At 52.2% G+C, this 19,753-nt stretch overlaps 5 protein-coding genes across 5 annotated transcripts; all 5 read left to right on the forward strand.

The window, feature by feature from the left end:
- Window positions 1-3,015: 3,015 nt before the first annotated feature.
- FIBRA_06687 (uncharacterized protein) lies at window positions 3,016-3,564 on the forward strand (the record flags this gene model as incomplete). The annotated part of the gene is made up of 2 exons (XM_012328399.1): window positions 3,016-3,426; window positions 3,514-3,564. 2 exons carry the CDS (start codon window positions 3,016-3,018, stop codon window positions 3,562-3,564), a joined length of 462 nt encoding a protein of 153 aa, XP_012183789.1.
- A 2,697-nt stretch (window positions 3,565-6,261) lies between these two features.
- FIBRA_06688 (uncharacterized protein) lies at window positions 6,262-8,026 on the forward strand (the record flags this gene model as incomplete). The annotated part of the gene is made up of 2 exons (XM_012328400.1): window positions 6,262-7,338; window positions 7,385-8,026. The coding sequence occupies 2 exons, from the start codon at window positions 6,262-6,264 to the stop codon at window positions 8,024-8,026; spliced, it is 1,719 nt and encodes a 572-aa protein (XP_012183790.1).
- A 940-nt stretch (window positions 8,027-8,966) lies between these two features.
- Window positions 8,967-9,644, forward strand: FIBRA_06689 (uncharacterized protein; the record flags this gene model as incomplete). Its single annotated transcript, XM_012328401.1, has 1 exon — window positions 8,967-9,644. The coding sequence occupies one exon, from the start codon at window positions 8,967-8,969 to the stop codon at window positions 9,642-9,644; it is 678 nt and encodes a 225-aa protein (XP_012183791.1).
- A 1,246-nt stretch (window positions 9,645-10,890) lies between these two features.
- Window positions 10,891-12,157, forward strand: FIBRA_06690 (uncharacterized protein; the record flags this gene model as incomplete). Its single annotated transcript, XM_012328402.1, has 4 exons — window positions 10,891-10,927; window positions 10,999-11,321; window positions 11,378-11,713; window positions 11,774-12,157. 4 exons carry the CDS (start codon window positions 10,891-10,893, stop codon window positions 12,155-12,157), a joined length of 1,080 nt encoding a protein of 359 aa, XP_012183792.1.
- A 1,579-nt stretch (window positions 12,158-13,736) lies between these two features.
- FIBRA_06691 (uncharacterized protein) lies at window positions 13,737-18,843 on the forward strand (the record flags this gene model as incomplete). The annotated part of the gene is made up of 31 exons (XM_012328403.1): window positions 13,737-14,171; window positions 14,227-14,313; window positions 14,371-14,577; window positions 14,661-14,813; window positions 14,870-14,912; window positions 14,971-15,003; window positions 15,058-15,118; window positions 15,166-15,336; window positions 15,393-15,466; window positions 15,519-15,536; window positions 15,601-15,626; window positions 15,678-15,776; window positions 15,840-16,052; window positions 16,106-16,255; window positions 16,306-16,528; window positions 16,582-16,764; window positions 16,817-16,876; window positions 16,928-16,964; window positions 17,017-17,056; window positions 17,112-17,184; window positions 17,237-17,260; window positions 17,318-17,369; window positions 17,422-17,468; window positions 17,525-17,578; window positions 17,639-17,664; window positions 17,723-17,789; window positions 17,840-18,089; window positions 18,141-18,220; window positions 18,271-18,404; window positions 18,461-18,746; window positions 18,803-18,843. The coding sequence occupies 31 exons, from the start codon at window positions 13,737-13,739 to the stop codon at window positions 18,841-18,843; spliced, it is 3,447 nt and encodes a 1,148-aa protein (XP_012183793.1).
- Between the last annotated feature and the right edge of the window lie 910 nt (window positions 18,844-19,753).

Raw genomic sequence — 19,753 nt, forward strand, 5'->3', positions numbered from 1 at the left:
CGGGCCCGCCGGCGTCGCCGACCTCGGGGGGCTTCTCGCCGCCGCCGGAGAAGACGGACGCGGCGTCGCCGGGGCGCTCGCGGCACCAGAAGCGCGTCGTGTGGTCGTTGGACGCGCTCACGAGCACGTGCCCGAGCGGGTGGAACGCGAGCGCCCACACGTTCGAGTCGTGCGCCTGCGAGAGCGTCGCGCGCGCGCCGGGCGGCGGCGCGAGCGCCTGTGCGGTGGTGTCGGTTGAGGAGGAGAGGTCCCAGTGCAGGATCGCGCCCTCGGAGCCGCCGGAGACGAGGAGCGGGTGCACCGGGTGCCAGGTGACGGCTGCGCGTGAGGGGCGGTCAGCGGCGGGGCGCGTGGGGCGAGAGGGGGAGACGGGCCCGACGTACAGCACACTTCCTTTTTGTGGCCCTTGAGCGTCCGGAACTCCTTCATGGCGCGGATGTCGAACACTCGCACGGTCTGGTCGCGCGACGCGCTGGCTACGAGGTTGCCATTTGGCGACCACGCGAGGGCCTGGACGGTGTTCTTGTGGTAGTGTCTGGCCTGTCCGGTTAGTGCTTCAAGTGCGGGGGTTTATCGTGAGCTTACAGCGTGGAAAGCACGGTCCCCGTTCGAGGGTCCCAGAATTTGATCATGTTGTCCTTGCTTCCAGACGCCAGAAGGCCCTTGGTTGGATGCCACTCGACGCACTTGACATCCCATCCGTGCCCTTACCCTGTCGTCAGATTCACGCGAATTGGTGTAAAACGCGGACATCTCACCCGTCAAAACACGTTCTTCTCGGCTTTCCTCGAATGACCATATCCTCACAGTAGAGTCGTCGCTGGCCGTGGCAAACCGCTGGTCATCAGGGCTGAAGCTCAGTCCGCGGATAGCTTCTCGGTGGCCCGCCCAGGCAGTTAGATTGTTCATGTTCGGTTGGAAGTATTTGATAATGCCACTTTGGTCAGCGGACACGAGATATGCGCCTGAATGTGAAAATCGCATCGTCCGCACAGCCGTATCGTGTGCTTGAAGGATAGTTTCGAAGTTGAAGGTAAGACCATTCCACAGTGTAAATTCACCACTGGTTGACCCGGTCAAGACTCGACGACCTTCTGGTGTCCACTGCAAATTATACACAGCTTAACGGTTCGTACTCTTTGGTGTCAACAGTAAAAAGGGCTTTTAGACGAACCGTGACACAATTCACCGGACACCGAATTTTGTTGGTCGACGTATGCACAAACTTAGTACACAAAGATGTTGAGGCATTGTCTGGATAGGCCTTTGGGGGCAAAAGCTGCGCACCGGTGCTCATTCAGTAAATAAATGTGATATATTGAATGATGTCGCCGCCGTACATCAATAATATACGGAGGAGCAGGCCTCAGGTATGGTACATAGGTGGAATGGGGTCGGGACTTCCGCAGCTGCCATGAAAGTGTGAGCTTCAATCATCAAAGCAATGAGACTCGGACCGTCGACCCACCAAAGCCCATCTGCCCATTGCGCCGCCATAGTCAACTGTTCGCCTTGGTCTGACCTTCTTCAGGGTCTTTCCGTCCATGAGTTGTCTAGCAATAGCCATTTCTTGATCCTGTGTCTTCTCGTCCACCGGAGGAGTGTTTGGCACGGAAAGGTTTTTCCTGGGAACCCATTCATTGGGGGCAGGGTACGAAGTAGACGCGAGATTCTGAGGAAGTAGCACAGGAAGTGATTCCAAGCTCTGCATGCTGGATGATTGCAGCGACGTTGAACTCACAGAACTTGACGGTGGCCACAGTAGTAAGTTCGCTCCAAGTTGTCGTATTACAGCTCGTTCCGGCGTATACGCGCCCGAAATCAGTCAGATGACCGATCCGGAGTTGTAATGGACGCGCTTACTTCAAGCTCGCCAGGCAAGTATGTCCTAGTCTGTTGAACTTGAACAAGTGCTAGTGACTCTGGCCCTATTTACTCTCGAGTCGAAGGCTTGACCAACTTCAACCTGCTAAATCTGTCAACTCAACTGCCTAGCTATAATCGTCAGTTCAAGTCATCTGAGCCATCCTAGCTCATTATGCGAACACTACAGCGTACGCGTCTCGAAGAGTGCTGTCGCAGTCATCGTGAGGAAAGGCTGTCAAGAACTAACATTGGCCCGGGGGTAGGCTCAGAAAACTCGGGCGGTGCGCTCACTCGCGGGCCCGAAAGGCATTCTTGAATGAGTATTGAAAATATTTCTTCCCGTTTGTAGTCGGGGCTATTGGCGTCTGCCGGCTTCTGGGTTGCCGCTCTCTCTGCGCATCGCCTCCATACTAGAGTCTAGTTGGCCGACCATGATTCCTTCCAAACGCTCTGGGCAAGACTCGCCGCCTTGAAGACCTAAAATTGAGATGCAAACGCCCTCTTCCATCTTTGCATCACTGACCCGGGTGCTCTTGTCAAACATCTGGATCATAAGGCTCGTCCTGCACGGGCATATTTCGCCAGGCCAAGGACGGGCCTCTGTCATGTGGTGGCGTTCAGTATACTTAGGGCGTGGGTAAGCCCTAGGAAGTGGAGACAGATCATTACGTATCGTTCATACCTGGTCTCGCGATCAAGAGCGCATTCATGAGTGCCCTGCTGTTCCTGGCCGACTTTGCTTCAACGTATGTGCTTTTCATGATCGTTTCTTTCAACGATGTTCATATACTATCTGAATACAAACCCTTCCAGCAGCGCGCGGTCCAACTCGCGATGCTGTCTTCTATATTCACACCGGGTTCATTGTCGGGGCCATACGGCCACTGTGCCCGTGATGGGATCCTCCAAGCCATCTCACGTCTCGAGTCTCGTCCACGTTCCGGTGAGCGTCTCCGTCCATCCGATGTACTCTGGATCAAACCAGTCGCCTTGCCTTGTGACTCTGGTCTAGACGAGAATGGCCTCCTGGGATGTGACCCCAGTCCAAGCGTCTTATCAGCTATATAAAAGCCCAGCTGTGAGAGTGTTTTCGTCAGTACACTCCAGTGCACACATTCCCATCTTCCCTCTTCTTCCACCACCATTGCAATGCGTTTCTCTATCATCGCTTCAGCTCTCGCTCTCTTTGTCCCTGCTGCCTTCGGCCAGACGACGGTCTCGGTCTCATACGATACGGTGTACGACAACTCCTCTCAATCTCTCAACACCGTCGCATGTTCAGACGGACCGAATGGCCTCGAGCGTTATGGCTATTCGACAATCGGCCAGCTCCCCGATTTTCCGTACGTCGGCGGAGCATATGTGGTTACCGGATGGGGTTCGGCGGAATGTGGGACATGCTGGCAGCTGGTGTATGACGGCAACACCATTAACGTGTTGGCGATCGACTACACCGCGACGGGCTTCAATATCGCTTTAGAGGCGATGAATGCGCTAACGGACAACCAGGCGACATTCCTCGGAAGGGTTGATGCTGTAGCAACCCAGGTGGATGCATCGGTGTGTGGATTATGATCGATGACACAAACTTGGTATGTTTCCGTGCGTAATTGTGCCGTAGAGATTTCTGAACGTCTGCTGGCACAGATTTTGGGACCATTGTCGCATTCACGAGACATTATCACGGACGTTGATTGATCTCTGTTTCGCATCGTGTCGTAGCGTGTCATTTGGACGTTCGTTGTAAACGCATGGACTACAAGTACATACGAACATGGACTATTTGTGAGACTGGGCTGTTTCCAACTTATGTTGTATTATTTGCCCAACCGCATGTCCGTTGGTAGGATTGAGCCTTACAAATGAGTGTTCAATCTTTTTTTCGACCTGCTTGCTTCACGGAACGTTATCTAATGCCCCGCATCATTCAGTTCTAGACCGAGCTCTAACCGAGCTCCAAGTGCGGTTCCGAAACTGCCGAAGACTCGGCAGTCTTGACACTTGCACATGCCGTGTCGATATGTGAGTCGCATCGCCGTGAGACCACAGATTACTTCAAAGACTTGAGTCAGCGATGCGTGGAGCGATGGTATCACGCTTCAAGGATGAGGCAGACAAGTTGCAGTAGATGAGTGGCGCACTTAGCGCAATCCTCTTGCCCGTGTATGGCTGTAAATTTATTAAAGATGCGAGTTAAGGCAGTTGGTGCTTGATCGTGATTATGAATTCCGCCCGCGACTCAAGGTGCTAGTGGCCTGTCGGGTCTCAGAGACCCACGTCAGGATCATTGAGCCATATGCGGCGTAGATGTGCTCAGCATACAATCTCTGTTCCTTCCCCCTGTAATCCCGAAATTCAAGTGCAGCAGATGCCCCTGCTTCTCAAGCTTCAAATAGTCTCCTCAAAAACCAATTAGAAAGGCGACCAGATGCCGTCCATATGCTCCACGGGCCGGCTCGTTCATTATGCATCCCGATTCCGCGATTCTGAACACAAAAAGTGATGTTGAAGGGCGCGGACCTGGCATGGACTTCAAACATCGCGGATATCGCGTGCGACAGGATCACTTAGCATATCAGATTGCATCGCACTCAACCCCGCTATACGTTTGACATCTTACTCGGGGTCTTTGGCTGCGCAATTGCCTGCTGAGTTCAGATGCAAGTTCTGGAGATTGACCACCTGGCGTTTACTTCTAGAATCATGGCAGAGTCGGGCCCAGCATCACGGCGGAAATAGGCCACCGACGCTTTACTGATTTCCGTCACCTGGGGCGGGTGGGTTGAGCACGCCTGCATTGAAGTAAGATTCCGCCGTCCTCGGGAGTCGTCTCTAGTATTACCCAGACAATCTGTGGCTGAAGTATAGACATACCCGTGCAGGAATTTCCCAATGATTTAGTGGGGCAACATGTAATTTCGGGCGGGCTCCACGGAGTCCAAGATGTATTGTTCATCGGGTATTGGGGTAAGCAAACCACGCGGAAGCCGGACCACGCCCCGGATCCAATATCGGCTTGTCCTCTTTTTGGGTGAACGCCATCCACGACGGCCTCGGCGCGCATCGGAGTGATCGCACGTCTCTCTAAGCTTTTTGTCAAATGCAGTCTCCGATGATCTGTGGAGAAGAGCCGACCAAGAAGATTTCTAAAGGCTAATTCAGACCTGGAAAACGAAACATGACTGTGGGAAGCGAGAGCAACATTACTTTTCCAACCGAACGGCGTCTCTTAAGTTTACGATCAGAGATGGGTATACTAGCACGTCAGCAGTATTGGGCGATAGCATCGTTACCGAAGTGGGTAGTGTTATTACTGGAAGATAAATATCCGCAAGCTCATGTCAGGTGCGTGGCACAGCCCTCCTGAAGTTTCAGCCCATTCAAAATATGCCGTGGAATCGGACATTCAAGGTTTTTTCTTAAAAAAGGTTCGAAGTCAGGTTCCATACACGTATAATTGTGTTGTATTGACCACAATGTCCTCCCGCGACTCTGTGGTCTCGTGTACCATCGGAGACAACAAATAGAAGGCTGGATTGACCACTTCCACGAGACTCCCGTCTCCAAAAATACATCGGCCGCTGAGTAGTCACTCAGAACAGTGATTTGACAGCCTCCTATCCAGGTGGCCTGCGCAACTGTCAGACGACTAGTCAGAGATGGGCCCTTGGGTTTTGAAATACCCGGGCCTCTTTCACCCGCGAAGGTACATCGACTCTGTCTTGCATCGGGCGATCGCAACGCGACCTTAATAGTAATAATGTGCTTCGTCAGTGTTTCGTCAAGATGCTTACTAGCTTATGTCCTAATTGGTACTGGCCAGTAAGAAATCGCAGCGAAGCAAGCCCCGCTTTCAATAACGGTACGATCGGGCTGCTTGGTAATGGTTGAGCAAAAATCGCGCCGTTCAGGTCTAGAGCAATTGGGGTATGCGGTGGCGGGGCGGAGAAGAAGAGCATACCCGCGACAGTCAGGGGGCAGCTGAAGATCAAGTGCCCGTCGGAGTTGACATCAAGAATAGCATATCAAGGGGTCACGGCCTCAGGCCGCTGGGAAAGAGGGTGGTCGGAACGCGGTCAGCCGAGATGAGCCGTTGGGTAGCCTCATGGCCGGCGCGAGCTATTCCAGATCTGCAGATTGCATCAGACGGGCGTGATTGGCACAGATCGCAATCTCAAGTCTGGCCGCTCCGCACGTGAATTTTGAACACCGCAGGCTGCCCGGTCTGGCTGCAATAACGGACGAGTGGCGTTGGCAAGAATCTCACCTCGGAAGGGCATTGTCGGCTCACGTCCGACGGCCTTGCCTTTCGTTAAAAGTTCAAAGCCCACCGAGCGTTTCAAGGCTGGCTGGCTATCGGTTACTCCTGTTCTTCATCTCCCTCCTCCCTCCACCATGTCTTCACACTATATACCCACCTGGTCAACTCAAGCTTGCACGAAGATTGGCTCAACACACCTGCATCCCCTCCACACCCAACCTGATTCCCCCATCCACACCCAACCTGATTCCCCCATCCACAACCAACATGATTCCCTCATCCACCTTCCGACCCAAGTCACTGCAAAGTCCACTCATCAAACCACTGCAGACAGGTCGCAAAGTCATATGCCACCCCGTCCGTCCATCTACACCAGCGCTACTTCTGAGCGGCGTGCTCTGCGAAATCGGGAACGGGATCCTGATTGGGTTCCACGGCCACCGAATGCGTTCATCATCTTCCGCGCCGAGTATTCGCGCAGGCATGCTCAAGCAAACAAGGGTGGAGAGTCTACAACAGAGAAGACATTGTCCAAACGCGCGGCCGAGGCGTGGAAAACCCTCACCGCCGAGCATAAACAGCCCTACAAGATACGGGCAGAGCTGGAGCGCCAGGAACACGCGAAGAAGCACCCCGATTACAGATACAAGCCGCGTCGACGAGCCGCAGACTTACAGAAGGGCCTTGGATCGATGACCCGTCGCGAGCAGGTAGAACTGTTCGTGGAGCGAACGATCAGTCGTACAAGCAGCCTCTCGGAGTGCGACGATGCTTCCTGCGACTATATGAGCCCGTCGAGCCCGACCAGCTTGACGTCTTCGTCGTCTCCGGAGCCGCCAGAGACACCCTTGCGAGACAGCAGCCCCGTGATCCCACTCCGCGACGAACCGCGATCGTCGTCCATGCCCCCCGCACACAACCTCCCTACGTACACCCACTACCATGATTCTTCAGTTTTGTCGCTGGAGCGCTGCGTATCAACGCCTAGTCTCGGTTCGAGTGCGTTTGCCACGGCGGACAGCAATGTGGATAATTCCATTGCCCTTTCTTCGTCGTTTATAGAAGCCGATAGCGTTCCTTGGGCTGCTGAATATCCGGATCCCAGTTGCAATATGTTAGCGGGTATACCAGACAGTTCAATTCCTTCGTCGTTTGCATTCCAGGTCGATAATGCGCAGGACAATTTGTCGTTTGAAACTTCCAGCGAGACAGTGAGTCGCACGACGCTCCCGTTGGAAGCGCGCTGACAAGTATCAGGCAGTAGAAGTTCCAGTGACATATGGCATCCACCCATCCATGTTAATGGCGCGCGCGTCGACCTCCGGCGGCTCGTGCCCACCATCAGGAAGCGGACCCTTGTCCCATCGTCGACGCCGAGCAGCGACCGCGTCAGGCACATTTCCGTCCCCTCTGACTGCCGTCACATCGTCCCTCGCAGGATGGAACGGCTCGATAGCCTCCGTTACCACAGCGAACCCAGATGTCTATCCAGAGACACCATGTTGTTCGCCCATCTCCGTACCAGGGTACACGGGCGACCCGAACGTAGCGCTGTGGCAGAACCAAGCGTCCAGTTCGAGCAGCCTAATTCCTCCCGTCGCCGAGTTTGACTTGGATCGCACGCCTCGATACGCGGACTTCCCGCAGAGCGTGCACGGCGCATATATGCTTCCTGGTGCACTCCCTCCGGCAGCGGGTACAGACCCCACTCTGAACCCCTATAATATGGGACAGATGCTGGGTGAGGGGACTTCAAGTGCTGGCGCATTGGACGGCACAGATGCGAACTATAAGGCGTACACACAGGGGTTACTGGATCTTGGCATCGAGCCGACGATGTACACCATGTCGCCATTCGAGGAGCTCGACCTCAGCGAATTTTTCGACTTTAACAACTGAATTACGAAAACTTAGCTTGTGCGAAACCCAGTTTATATGCGATACATACATTTTCACGGCTTGCGGTCGGACTTGCACGATTAGCGAAGGCAAGACGACCCTGCACCCCCATTCACCTATGCATGCAACGATGAAAATCACGAAATCACGGCCATGATGAAGTAGTGTATTTGTGTTATACTCACTTGATTTCATTGTATCTACTTGATAATTTCATGTGTTCATTTATACATAGAGCCTGAGGGCCGTTGGTATGCATCGCGGAGTGCACATTCTTGTGGGTCCATATTACGAGCATGGTAGGTGGTCGCTGCGATACAATCGTGTACACGGTGTGAATTTACGTCACGCCTACGGTGTGTCCTATGCGGTTATGCATCAATCAAAATGCGAATATGAGAGGGTATTGATGAACTTACGTAGCTGGCCAGAAGAGAGCGCCAACGCAGCGTGACAGTCCGGTTAGCGCGACCCTGCCGTGACTGTCACATGTCCCCCAATTCGGAACGCACGCGCATATTCACCATAATGTCTCCCCGTTACAATAAACTTTACAGGGCGCAAGTGATACTTGGCTCGGCTGAGGGTGATACCGGACGGCGTTGAGAGTGGTCGAGAATTGAGTGTGCAACTCGGAGTGGAATGTGCCATATAAAGCGAATTCTCCCACGGGGCGTCATTGCGGTCTGGCCTTGAGGCAGCCCGCCACCCACCTGGCTTCTACTACTCAGTGTCTTTCATGCACACGTTCAATCGACATTGCTCACGACTTGTATATCCTCATATCTGATTTTTTATGTCTCCTTTTCTATTTCCTGACGGATCAGGCTCTATTCCCTTTGTACGACGAGCAGGAGAAACAGCGGATGCGGTTCCCGCTTCACACACTCCCGTGGTGGGTCTGTTCGCTGATATCTCTTCCATATATTGTCTTCTAACCATGCACCAGCACATCAAATCTACGTCCGATGTACCAGAGATAGGAGGATCATCTGCTGGATTTATTGTCCTCGTTGTCTCCCTTTCTGCTCTCATCATCATATGTTGCATCGCCGTCTTCTTCCTTCTGCGAAACCACAACCCTACACCATATGAACGTGAAATGCGCCGTGCGCGGAGGCTGCATAGGCGACAGGAACGTTCGCTGTACGAGACACCCTCCGAGCATCCTAGCTTCGGTGGGAGGCTTGCACGATTGTTTGGACGGAGGAAATCCCAAGGTTGGACCAGGGCGCTCGGTGACGAGGACGATTGGGACGCTGCCGAAGAGCGGCAAGGGTGGAAGCGGGGTGAGTACGTCCGCAATCGTGAGTACGCAGCGCCGTACCGGCCTGCGGCCTCGCATACGCCACCGATAGACGGGCGGGAGACGAGTACCGACTTTGTGGAGCTCTCTGCGCCGAGTGCTACGGGAGACACTGTATCTTATGTGGATCCATTTTCGTCGTCGCCTACTTCCATGGAGGCGGAGGAGCAGAGGGAATCGCAAGTGAAGGGAGCAAAGGAGGGTGCGCAGTCTTCGGCTGAGGTGAAGGGGTCTGGGTCCCCCTCGCCGAGTGTCTTCCCCGTACGCAAGTTCAGAGGCGGATCGAAGTTCACAGAGGTGATAGACCCCTGAAGATTAAGTGCTCAATGCTTTGTCCTGGGGCTAGCGGCACGCGCTGCTTTGACTTCCAGTCTTCCATTCACTCTCACTCCAGTTAACGATCTACGGGACTTTGCTCAGCTCAACGGACCACTATATTACTCAGCGCGCTGTATTATTGCTCTTCTGTTCTACTAGTCACCTCATGCAGAGTACTCGTATGTATGCTAACATTCGTAGTCTGACCTGTATAGTACGATATATATCGATAGTGTTTTGGTGTCGCTCCGTCTCAACATTAGAGTTTCGGATAGCTTGCTATCACCGGTAACGTCCCCCATCATTTCTGCGCCTGCTCATATATATACGCGAGTTATGCATGGCAAGATGCTTCTCCACACCTCTCTCGCACGACCATGCCACTACGCCCACCGGCAGCCGCGGTCCGTCCCTAAGTCAATACCCCGCGTATAAAACTCCTGCCCATTCTTCGTGACGAGTTCATACCCATTGAGGGCACCTAGAAAAGAAACGACGAGCCTCGAAACTGCTCAGCGAGCTCCATGCACAGGGTAGTAGGGACGTCATCTTCGCAGCTGGAGAGACTGATGACGTCTACCGGGTGCGTTGGTTTTTCCGTATGATTACTGATCATGATCAGCACTCAGGCGGCGGGTGATGCAAAGAGCCTGGAAATTTCATTTGAGTTGTGCGGAACGAACCATTTAGTCCAGGCTCTTAGATTTTTTTATCCCAATCCCACTCACAGTTTTTTGTGCTAAGTTTTAAGCGTTGGTTCACCCACATTCGCGCGATGAATATAAAAGCCATGTTAGGGTCAAGGGGGCAAAAAACGAAGACCGTCTCAAAACGCTGTCTGAAGCGCCCACTCGTATGCGTCCAGCCAAACCTCGGAGCGTTCTCTTCCACTTGTTCATTCCTCTTCAGTCGGTATATAAATGCTGATTTCATCATCATCATCATCATCATCATCATCATTCCTCTTCGGTATACAACACGTGGACCAGCGCTTATAACAGCATAGAAAGCTGTGAGTGGAATTGAAATGAGACCTCCAGCGACGGATGCATATGGTTCTAGGAGCCTGGATCCGGTCTCGCGCATGGCACGCCGACGGGTGAACGAAAAATTCAGTAAGGAGATTACCAAGCTCTTCTGCGATGGGCCGATGCGCACGTATAAAGAGGCCATGATAACAGTCTGGGATGCTATCGTTCCCAGTGTTCGAATTTCTCCGTGAGTCTTTGTCCAAACCGCCATGTCTGAACTCGAATTCAAGGGATATGCTCTCACCGGTGAGCCGAAGCTGCCTATGTCACTGTCAGCGGTCGCACAGAGCTCACACACGGGTTCACCTGTCGTCTAGACCCGGCTGCTTGGAACGAGTTCAGCTTAGTCTCGTACCCGCCGAAGACATTCTTGGCTGACGATGTCGAGCTCGCAATTACACACTGCGGTATCTGTGGCTCGGACGTGCACACTCTTACCCAGGGTTGGGGTGGTCTCAGCCACCTCCCGCTTGTCGTCGGCCATGAAATTATCGGTATCGTGAAGCGTGTTGGCGCGAATGTGTCCGAATTCAAGCCTGGCGATCGGGTTGGTGTGGGTGCGCAGATTGCAAGCTGTATGGAATGCAAGCGATGCAAGTCAGGCAACGAAAACTACTGCATGAAGATGATCGACACCTACGTCAGTGCACTTGATCTTGTGCGGGTTCTGTTGTCTGAGACTGAAGTTGCACGTAGAATGACGTATACCCAGACGGTGTCATCACCCAGGGCGGCTACTCGACAGCAATTCGCGCGCACCAGCAGTTCGTCTTCCACATTCCCGAAGCTATCGCGTCGAAAGACGCCGCCACGATGCTATGCGCAGGTTTGACAGTCTTCTCCCCCCTGCTCAGGAACGATGCCGGGCCCGGGAAGAAAGTTGGTGTCATCGGTATCGGTGGGCTGGGCCACTACGCTGTCCTGTTTGCCAAAGCTCTCGGTGCGGAGGTGTATGCGTTCACCCACAGCCCCAGCAAGCTAGATGATGCGAAGAAGATGGGCGCCGACCATGTTATCAGCACACACGACGATGTAAGTGTTCGCTTGCCTATGCTGAGTATGCTATTCTCATCTCGCATTACCTCATTTCAGGACTTCTACAAAGCGTACGATGGCGAGCTGGACATTCTTATCTCGACCATCGATGTCTTCCGTCCCGATCGCCCGCTGAAGGTGTATCTCTCTATGCTGGGCGTGCACGGCAAGTTTATCAACGTCGGACTGCCGGATCACAACAACCCCCTGCCACCGATGCATGCCTTCGACTTGCAGCCGAATGGCGCGTTCATCGGTGGCTCACACATCGGCTCAAAGACGGAGTGCCTGGAGATGTTGAGGGTTGCGGCGGAGCGGGGTGTCAAGCCATGGATTGAGGAGCTGCCTATGAGCCAGGCGAAGGTCGCCATCGAGGCGGTGCGCTCGGGCAAGGTGCGATACCGGTATGTGCTGACGCAAGATATCGCGCCTGTCCAGTAGGGGCCTAGGTTTTACTGACAAGTGTCGTGTGCCAATGTATGTAGCTTAGGTGTTGTGTCAAATTGGTCTAAGAAGTTGTATCTGTAATCTCGTAAAGGTCCGATGTCAACGTGCCTGCCCTCATTTCTTGGGGCCGTGATGATCAATAATTATAGACATGCAATGCAGCCAGGTGTAAGCGTAACTCTCCAACGCGTGCATCCTAGCTCTTGGTCATTGGACTGGTCAGGTCACATCAAAATCAGGGGTCACCGTACATCGGACTTAGGCCGCGAAATTGAAAGCCGAACAACAATAGAGCGAATTTGATCTATCGAACAGCAAGCAGTGGGCGCCGCCTTTGCTCGGAACTTGGACTTCGACGTTGCAATCGCCACGAGATCTCTGTTGCGGTGGAGCAACCCATGACTATAGGATCCGAGCTTATCTCCTGCAGAATTCAGAAGACTGTAGATGAATGAAAAGCGAGGCTAGAGGGAACCACGCCGTGATCGATCATTGAAGGCCAACCAGGAGAGTTGCCCAATGCGGAGGAGGTATCTGCACCGTGATCGCTGCGGAGTGCCTACGATCCACCCTCATCTGATGAGAAACTGCCTCCCAATTGCGCTTTATTGCGGCAAAATTCCATGCTCGACAGGCAACTTCTCCTCCGCTTTCTCCATACAGCAACGTAAGTAAGGCAATAGAATGGGTTATCGCATCGCCTTGCAGCGCGTATCGCAGCGCAACCGCCCTTGTTCTGTCCGGAATCATCCTTGAGAACGGCCATCTCCATTTCGAGTCCTCTTTCTGCTCCAGACGTACTGCATTGGGCTCGCGTGATGTGCCCAGGTGTTGCCCATAGCCGTACGACACCACTGTATCATATCGATATCGTCTTGGGCTCCACGCCAAACGCCCCATGTCGGACCGCTGTGGCCCAACCATGGAACTGCTGACGCTAGGCACCGTGTTCCTATCTTCTGGTGAGCCTCGTTCATGTCCGTTTCGTGGACTGAAGATGTTGAAGCTGACCAGATACTCCGGGAACCACATCGGACCTCGCGAGTTCTCCTTTGAGTCGTGGTGCAGCTTCCGCGGGCAAAGGATCATTTCGCCGCGCGGGGAAGACGGGAAGACTTCATACCGGTCGGAGATGTCCAAGCGTCCGTTCAATTCTGATACGAGACCTCGAGGCTGGACATACTACCCGCCCTGCTTCTCGGATACCCTGGACTCAGGACTGCGGTGCTGTGGCACCTGGAGACCCATCTAGCGCCTCGTCTTAGGTCACGTGAAATGCCATTTTTGGCCTCGGTGGCGGGCGCATTCGCTCCCATCAGGCTTGATCAAGCTGAGGGCTTTTGGCTGTTCGCTCCAGGCGAGGAACGCAATCTCATTTACCGTCCAATCATACAACCCATGTGCCATCGGATAAGGTGCTTAGCGGCAAACTTCCCAAACCTACGTCTCACGTCGAAAAAGAATTGCAGCCTCAGCGGCTCCATTTAGAGACAGTTATAACGTCGCCTCCGCCGTCGAGTCCAGTGGTCGTCCCCTCACTCGCTCTGCCCACTACCACTAAGGGCTGCTCCTCATGGACGCTAGTCAGGCTGTTCTTGACACTCTCCCCCAGCTGCCAGACGAGGAAGTCGCAGGCACGCGCGCCGTAGTCTTTCCCGACGATCATGTCGACATCCGCGAAGAGAAAATTCAGCATGGGCATGCAAGACCCAGGGGTGTGGAAATGAAGCGCGAGATGACCAAGGAAGACAAGGAGCTCGCCGCCGCTGGCTACGAGCACCTTGAAGAGCACAAGATCAAGAAAGGCGGCAACGACAAGCTCGGCGACGTCGACATCCAAGAACACCATTTATCCTTCCAGGAATTGGGATCTGCTCTCGAGACCTCCCTCGACACCAAGGACCCAAGTAGTTCGTATGGTCTCTCCACTGACGAGGCGAAGAAGAGGCTGGCTCGCGATGGGCCCAACGTGCTCACGCCTCCCAAGAAAAAGTCGGCCCTCCGGATGGTGCCTTCTATTCGTTCTTTACTCCACTGGTCAACGATTAACCCCACTTCTCTAGTACATTGATCTGCTCTTGACTATGTTCAACATTCTTCTGATCATCGCCGGCATTCTCGAGTACATTCTCCTAGGGATTGACTTTAAGGTATTTCTCCGGCCCCCCCTACGCATAGGTGCGATACTCACTCGTTACGTATTCAAGGAAAACTTTGCCAACACGTACCTCGGCGGTATCCTCATTGCGGTCGCATTTCTCAATGCTTTCATCGAGTTCTTCCAATTGCAGAAGTCCGAGGCCATTCTTGCATCTTTCCTGGCAATGATCCCCCCCTCCTGCCATGTTGTGCGCGATGGTGCAATTACATCTGTACCAGCTGCGGAGCTCGTCAAAGGCGATATTGTCCTTCTCGTAAGTCGCCCGATCCGATTCGCCGGGTATCCCCTGGTGTCAATATAGTCTCGAGAATAACACTCACGTCATCGCTCACACAGCGCACCGGTGATAAAACACCCGCGGACTTGGTGATCTTCGCTGCGACCGATATGAAAGTGGATAACAGCAACCTCACAGGAGAGTCGGAGGCCCAGGAACGGATCAGTCTTCCCGACGGAAGCAGAGCGCGACCTGTAGAGGCGGAAAATCTGGTGAGTGTCACCGGTGACACTTTGTCGTAAGGTCGTGTGACGCTCATATCTTCCAGGTGTTCAACTCCACTCTCATTGTGAACGGTGAAGGATGGGGAGGTATGTATCAACTATACGAACTACTGTCCTTTTTGGGCTGATACGAAGCCATTTCAAGTCGTTGTCCGTACTGGGGACCATACGCTTATTGGTGCGTATTATTTATGGTCCTTTGACTACGCAGCTTATTCCTCCAATACATCAGGTCAAATTGCTGCTCTCACTGGAGGCGAATCCGGAAACAAGAGTCCATTGGCTACTGAGATGTGAGTTTTGCCTTCTGCGCAGCTATGACGAAACTGATTTACTTTAGTGCACGGTTTGTAATGATGGTTTCGGCCATTGCGATCATTTTCGCGGTTGTATTCTTCATCGTCGGCATCACCACTGCATACAAGGGCAAGGCCGCCCAAACTGTCACGTTCGCTGTATCCATCCTGGTGGCATTTGTTCCGGAGGGATTACCATCTGTGGTCACACTCCTGTAAGTGTCTTGCACATCCTTTTCTAACACGAGGATCGACGATCAAATGATGTCAGATTGTCGATCGCTGCGAAGCGCATGGCTGCGCAAAACGTGCTCGTGAAGGACTTGCAAGGCGTCGAGACTCTCGGTAGGTTGTTTGCAATCTGTGTCGTGTAATTGAGCTCACTGTTCGTCTGCAGGATCGGTACTTATTCTCAGTATTACTTGACAATTGTTACTGACATGTTTCTCAGCTTACTCTCTTGGCTACCGATAAGACAGGTACTCTTACGAGGAACCAGATGACGGTATGCCTTTGACACGCTCCTCTATAGTTCGTTGCTCATTTCGTGGACAAGGTGACGAACTTGTGGAGTGGAGAGAAGATGTACACTGCTTTCCAGGCATGTGTGGCATTCAGCAGTTTTTTCGCCGATCTAACTGTACTGCTTTGGGGGGTATAGTCGAACAATGATTCGGAGTCGACAGAAGCCTTCTCAATCAACGCTTCCGGAATGCAGGAAATGGTTGACATCGCAGCCTTGAACTCGCGAGTCAAGTTTGACAAGACAGACGTCCCTTTCGACCAAAGGACTATCTTGGGTGATGCTACTGAGACTGGCCTCACGAGATTCGCTGGTCGCCACATTGCGGACTATGATGCGTTGCACAAGAACCACCCAAAGGTATTCGAAATCCCCTTCAACTCGTCCAACAAGTGGGCTTTGGTTATCGTATGTATAACGCGCTATCGTGATGATTGTTTCCTGACGAATCATCTCTATAGCTCAACAAGCCTCACGCTATGGGAAGTCTCACCCTTTACATCAAGGGTGCGCCAGAGCGAGTTCTTGCCAAGTGCTCTACCTACCTAAAGGACGGTAACATCGAGCCCATCACTGACGATTTCAAGACAGCATACGATGAGGCATACAACGTACGCGTCTACTGTGATCCCCGCCTATTTTGTCTAAACCTCTTTCACAGTACATGGCATCAAGGGGTCACCGTGTTATCGCATGCGCCCAGATGCTTCTACCAGGCGACACCTACGATGCTTCATATCCGTTCAGCAAGAATGACGGCCAATACCCGAGCTCAGAGTTTTGCTTCTGTGGTTTAATCTCTCTCGAAGACCCGCCGAAACATGGTGTCCGTGAGGCGATCGGCACTCTTCGTCTTGCAGGTATCAAGGTCATGATGGTTACTGGTACGTGTTAGCATAGACAAGTCTGAGTCTGTAACTCAGTCTTGGACATGTAGGTGATCACCCGAAGACTGCGGAGGCAATTGCTCGCAAGATCAATCTGATCCTGGGTGATACTAAGGAGACGCTGAGTGCAAAGACCGGTCGACCCATCGAGGATATTTACGAGGACGAAGTTGATGCCGTTGTCGTTCATGGTGATGAAATCGACGGCCTCCAGGGCTGGCAATGGGATCAGAGTATGTTCAAGGGTCTGTGCCTTCTGCATCTTCGTTCTGACATGTCCATCAGTCTTCACCAAGAAGGAAATTGTCTTTGCACGTACATCGCCTCAACATAAGCTGGAAATTGGTAGGTTTATTGCAGCAAGGCCACGGATGATACTGACCACTAGCATAACAGTGAAGCATGCTCAGGCTCTTGGTCACATCGTTGGGGTGTAAGTAGCTTTGTTATGATAACAGAAGACGTGCAACTCACTAGACATTCAGTACTGGCGATGGTGTCAATGATTCTCCTGCTCTCAAGAAGGTGAAATTCTTCGCATTTCGTATTCCATAAAATTGCCTAACGTAATCACATGCAGGCTGATCTCGGTATTGCTATGAATATTTCTGGATCGGATGTGTCCAAGGAAGCTGCTAACATGATTTTGCTTGGTAAGTAGTCACCTACAAAACATTGACAGTATCTTATATCATATTCGTGCAGATGACAACTTCGCCTCCACCGTTAGTAAGTAGATGCTCGTTTCCTTCCGCTAAATGTTTGATGCTGATGAATGGTCCGCAGAGGGTGTTGCTGAGGGTCGCCAGATCTTTGTCAATCTCAAGCGTTCCATTCAGTACGCCTACAATAATCGCAAATTGTGCCATCCTGACGGTTTTTGTCGGCAGGTACACGATATCGCACAGTACTCCTGAAGTTATCCCTCAGTTGCTTTGTAAGTTTGAATGACTACGGATCTTCCGTGAATAATACGCCAACAACGGTTCATAGATGTCGTTGTGCCCATTCCCCTGCCACTATCAGCTATCTTAATCTTAGTCATCGGTGAGCATCAATATTTTAATCAGGTGAAGTTATTCTGGAATTCATATTGTCATAATATAGATCTTGGTTTCGAGCTCTTCGTTGCGGTGAGTTTTGCATGTGCAAATTCCTGGTAAGGATGATAATTGATCCGCTTTTTCATAGCTCTCATTCGCCTGGGATAAGCCGGAGACCAAGGATGGACTCATGCGCATGGCCCCACGGAAACCAGGTGAGTTCTCTCTTGGCATTTCTTCACGTTTCTTACTCACTACCGAACAGTCAATGAACGTTCGATCATATCCCTCAAGAAGCGCGCGCTCCGGCGTACGAAGACTTTGCATCGTGATACTGAGACACAAGAGATCATACCTCCGGGTCGGATAGAGGTGTGGTCTTCGAAGGTGAAGGCGCCGTTCACACGGACGTTCTGGGAAGATGCTTTGGAGCGGTCAGAGGCCGAATCGCTTGTCGACGGAAAGCTCCTCAGCTATTCGTATCTCGAAGCTGGAGTTATCGAGATGCTTGGAGCGTATGTCACTCTCACATGCTCATGCACGTTCCGATTCTGATCCCTCTGTAGCCTCGTTGCATACTTCGTAGTATTCTACAAGAATGGATTCTCTCCCTCCGATTTGCGCCTCGCGCAGTCTTCGTCGACGAGTACGTTTCTCGTGTCGTTTTTTCTCTTACGTTATTGATATCTTTCAAAGCTTACTTCACCACCTCAAGTCCGGACTTCGTGAACAGCAGAGGTCAAGTGATCGATGCTTCCCAGCAGGTTGAAGGCCTGGCGAAGGCACAATCTATAGTATACCTTTCGATCTTTATCATCCAATGTTTCAATGTGAGAGAATCGTCGTTACGGCCCCTGCTGATGTTCTGATGACCTATTTTTGTTAGGTCTTTGCTGTCAAGGCGAAATTCTCTTTCCCCTTCGGCCGGTCAATCATTGGAAACTACTACAACTTCGCAGGAATCCTTGGTGGTGCATGTCTCGGCATCTTTATCATATATACCCCGCCCTTGCACGTTGTCTTTGGTGGCTCATATCATTTGTCGCCGCTTTACTGGCTCATCCCCGCAGCCTTCGGTGTTTTACTCCTGGGATGGGCAAGTCTGCGCGTTCTGTTGCTCAGGAAAGGCATCGAGCAATCCAGGGTGAAGGACATCAAGGGCTTGATGATGTGTAAGTGTCACTATTAGTGCCTATCTGTTCATTTGCTAACCTTGGTATGTTCACAGTCCCCACCATGAGGACAATGAGTATGCGTTCAAAACACTAAAGTCTGGGCGCCCGAACGCCTGCTGTTACGTCGACGTCTTTTACCCCTGATGTATACCATGACCTGACGAACATTGTAACTCAATATGCCACGACTGTGAGACGTATAACAGTAGTACTTCTAATAAAATTTGTCATGAAAGTCTTGCAACTGGCGGACAAGCAAGGTGGCCTGTGATCGGCAGCATTTGACACCATTACGTGTTTGCATGGCGATTCCGTCAGAAAGCGAACCTGTGGATACGTGGAATGACAACCTTATGTCCTAATCACCCTGAGACTACGGATGTAGGGTTACGAGATTGCGCCTGTCCATGATGCGCGCAAATCAAAAGACTTGCCATACGCCTGGACAGCAAACAATTTAGGACATCGCGGATCTCCCCTCAGCCAACGGAGATTGAGAGCAAAGCATGGTCATTTCGCCGGGCAGTGCTTGAGAAAAAAATCGGCCACTATTTTCCACAGCCAGCATCATTACAATCATGCATCGTGGACGTTATCCGAAGCTATCCTGCTGTTCTTAGATAGTAAACACAAAGCAAAACAATCTATCAAAAGCAGGGTCGGGTGTTCATGAGACGTGACGCATTTACACGGAGTGAACGGATTCCTATATTCGAGATCCAATCCGGCTGCAGGGATATCTTAAGCCAGTCAAGATTCCAAGGTTACAGTATACCAACATGATAACCGTCCAAATCATTAACAAATACGATGTGTCAGACTGGACAGGGTCGGATTACACATAGATTAGTACCGATAGACAGGTGACGAGAGCAGAGAAGCACGGAAACGAGAAATAGTGGAGGAAAGTGCCATTACCGGCTCTCGCGACAACACGAGGAGTCCAGAGGCCACAGACAATACCACCGCCGCAGCCATTATGGCGGGCGGTCTTGCGCTCCCCC

The sequence above is a fragment of the Fibroporia radiculosa genome (genome assembly GCF_000313525.1).
Source record: "Fibroporia radiculosa TFFH 294 genomic supercontigs, scaffold8592, whole genome shotgun sequence".
In the NCBI taxonomy this organism is placed as follows: Eukaryota; Fungi; Basidiomycota; class Agaricomycetes; order Polyporales; family Fibroporiaceae; genus Fibroporia; species Fibroporia radiculosa.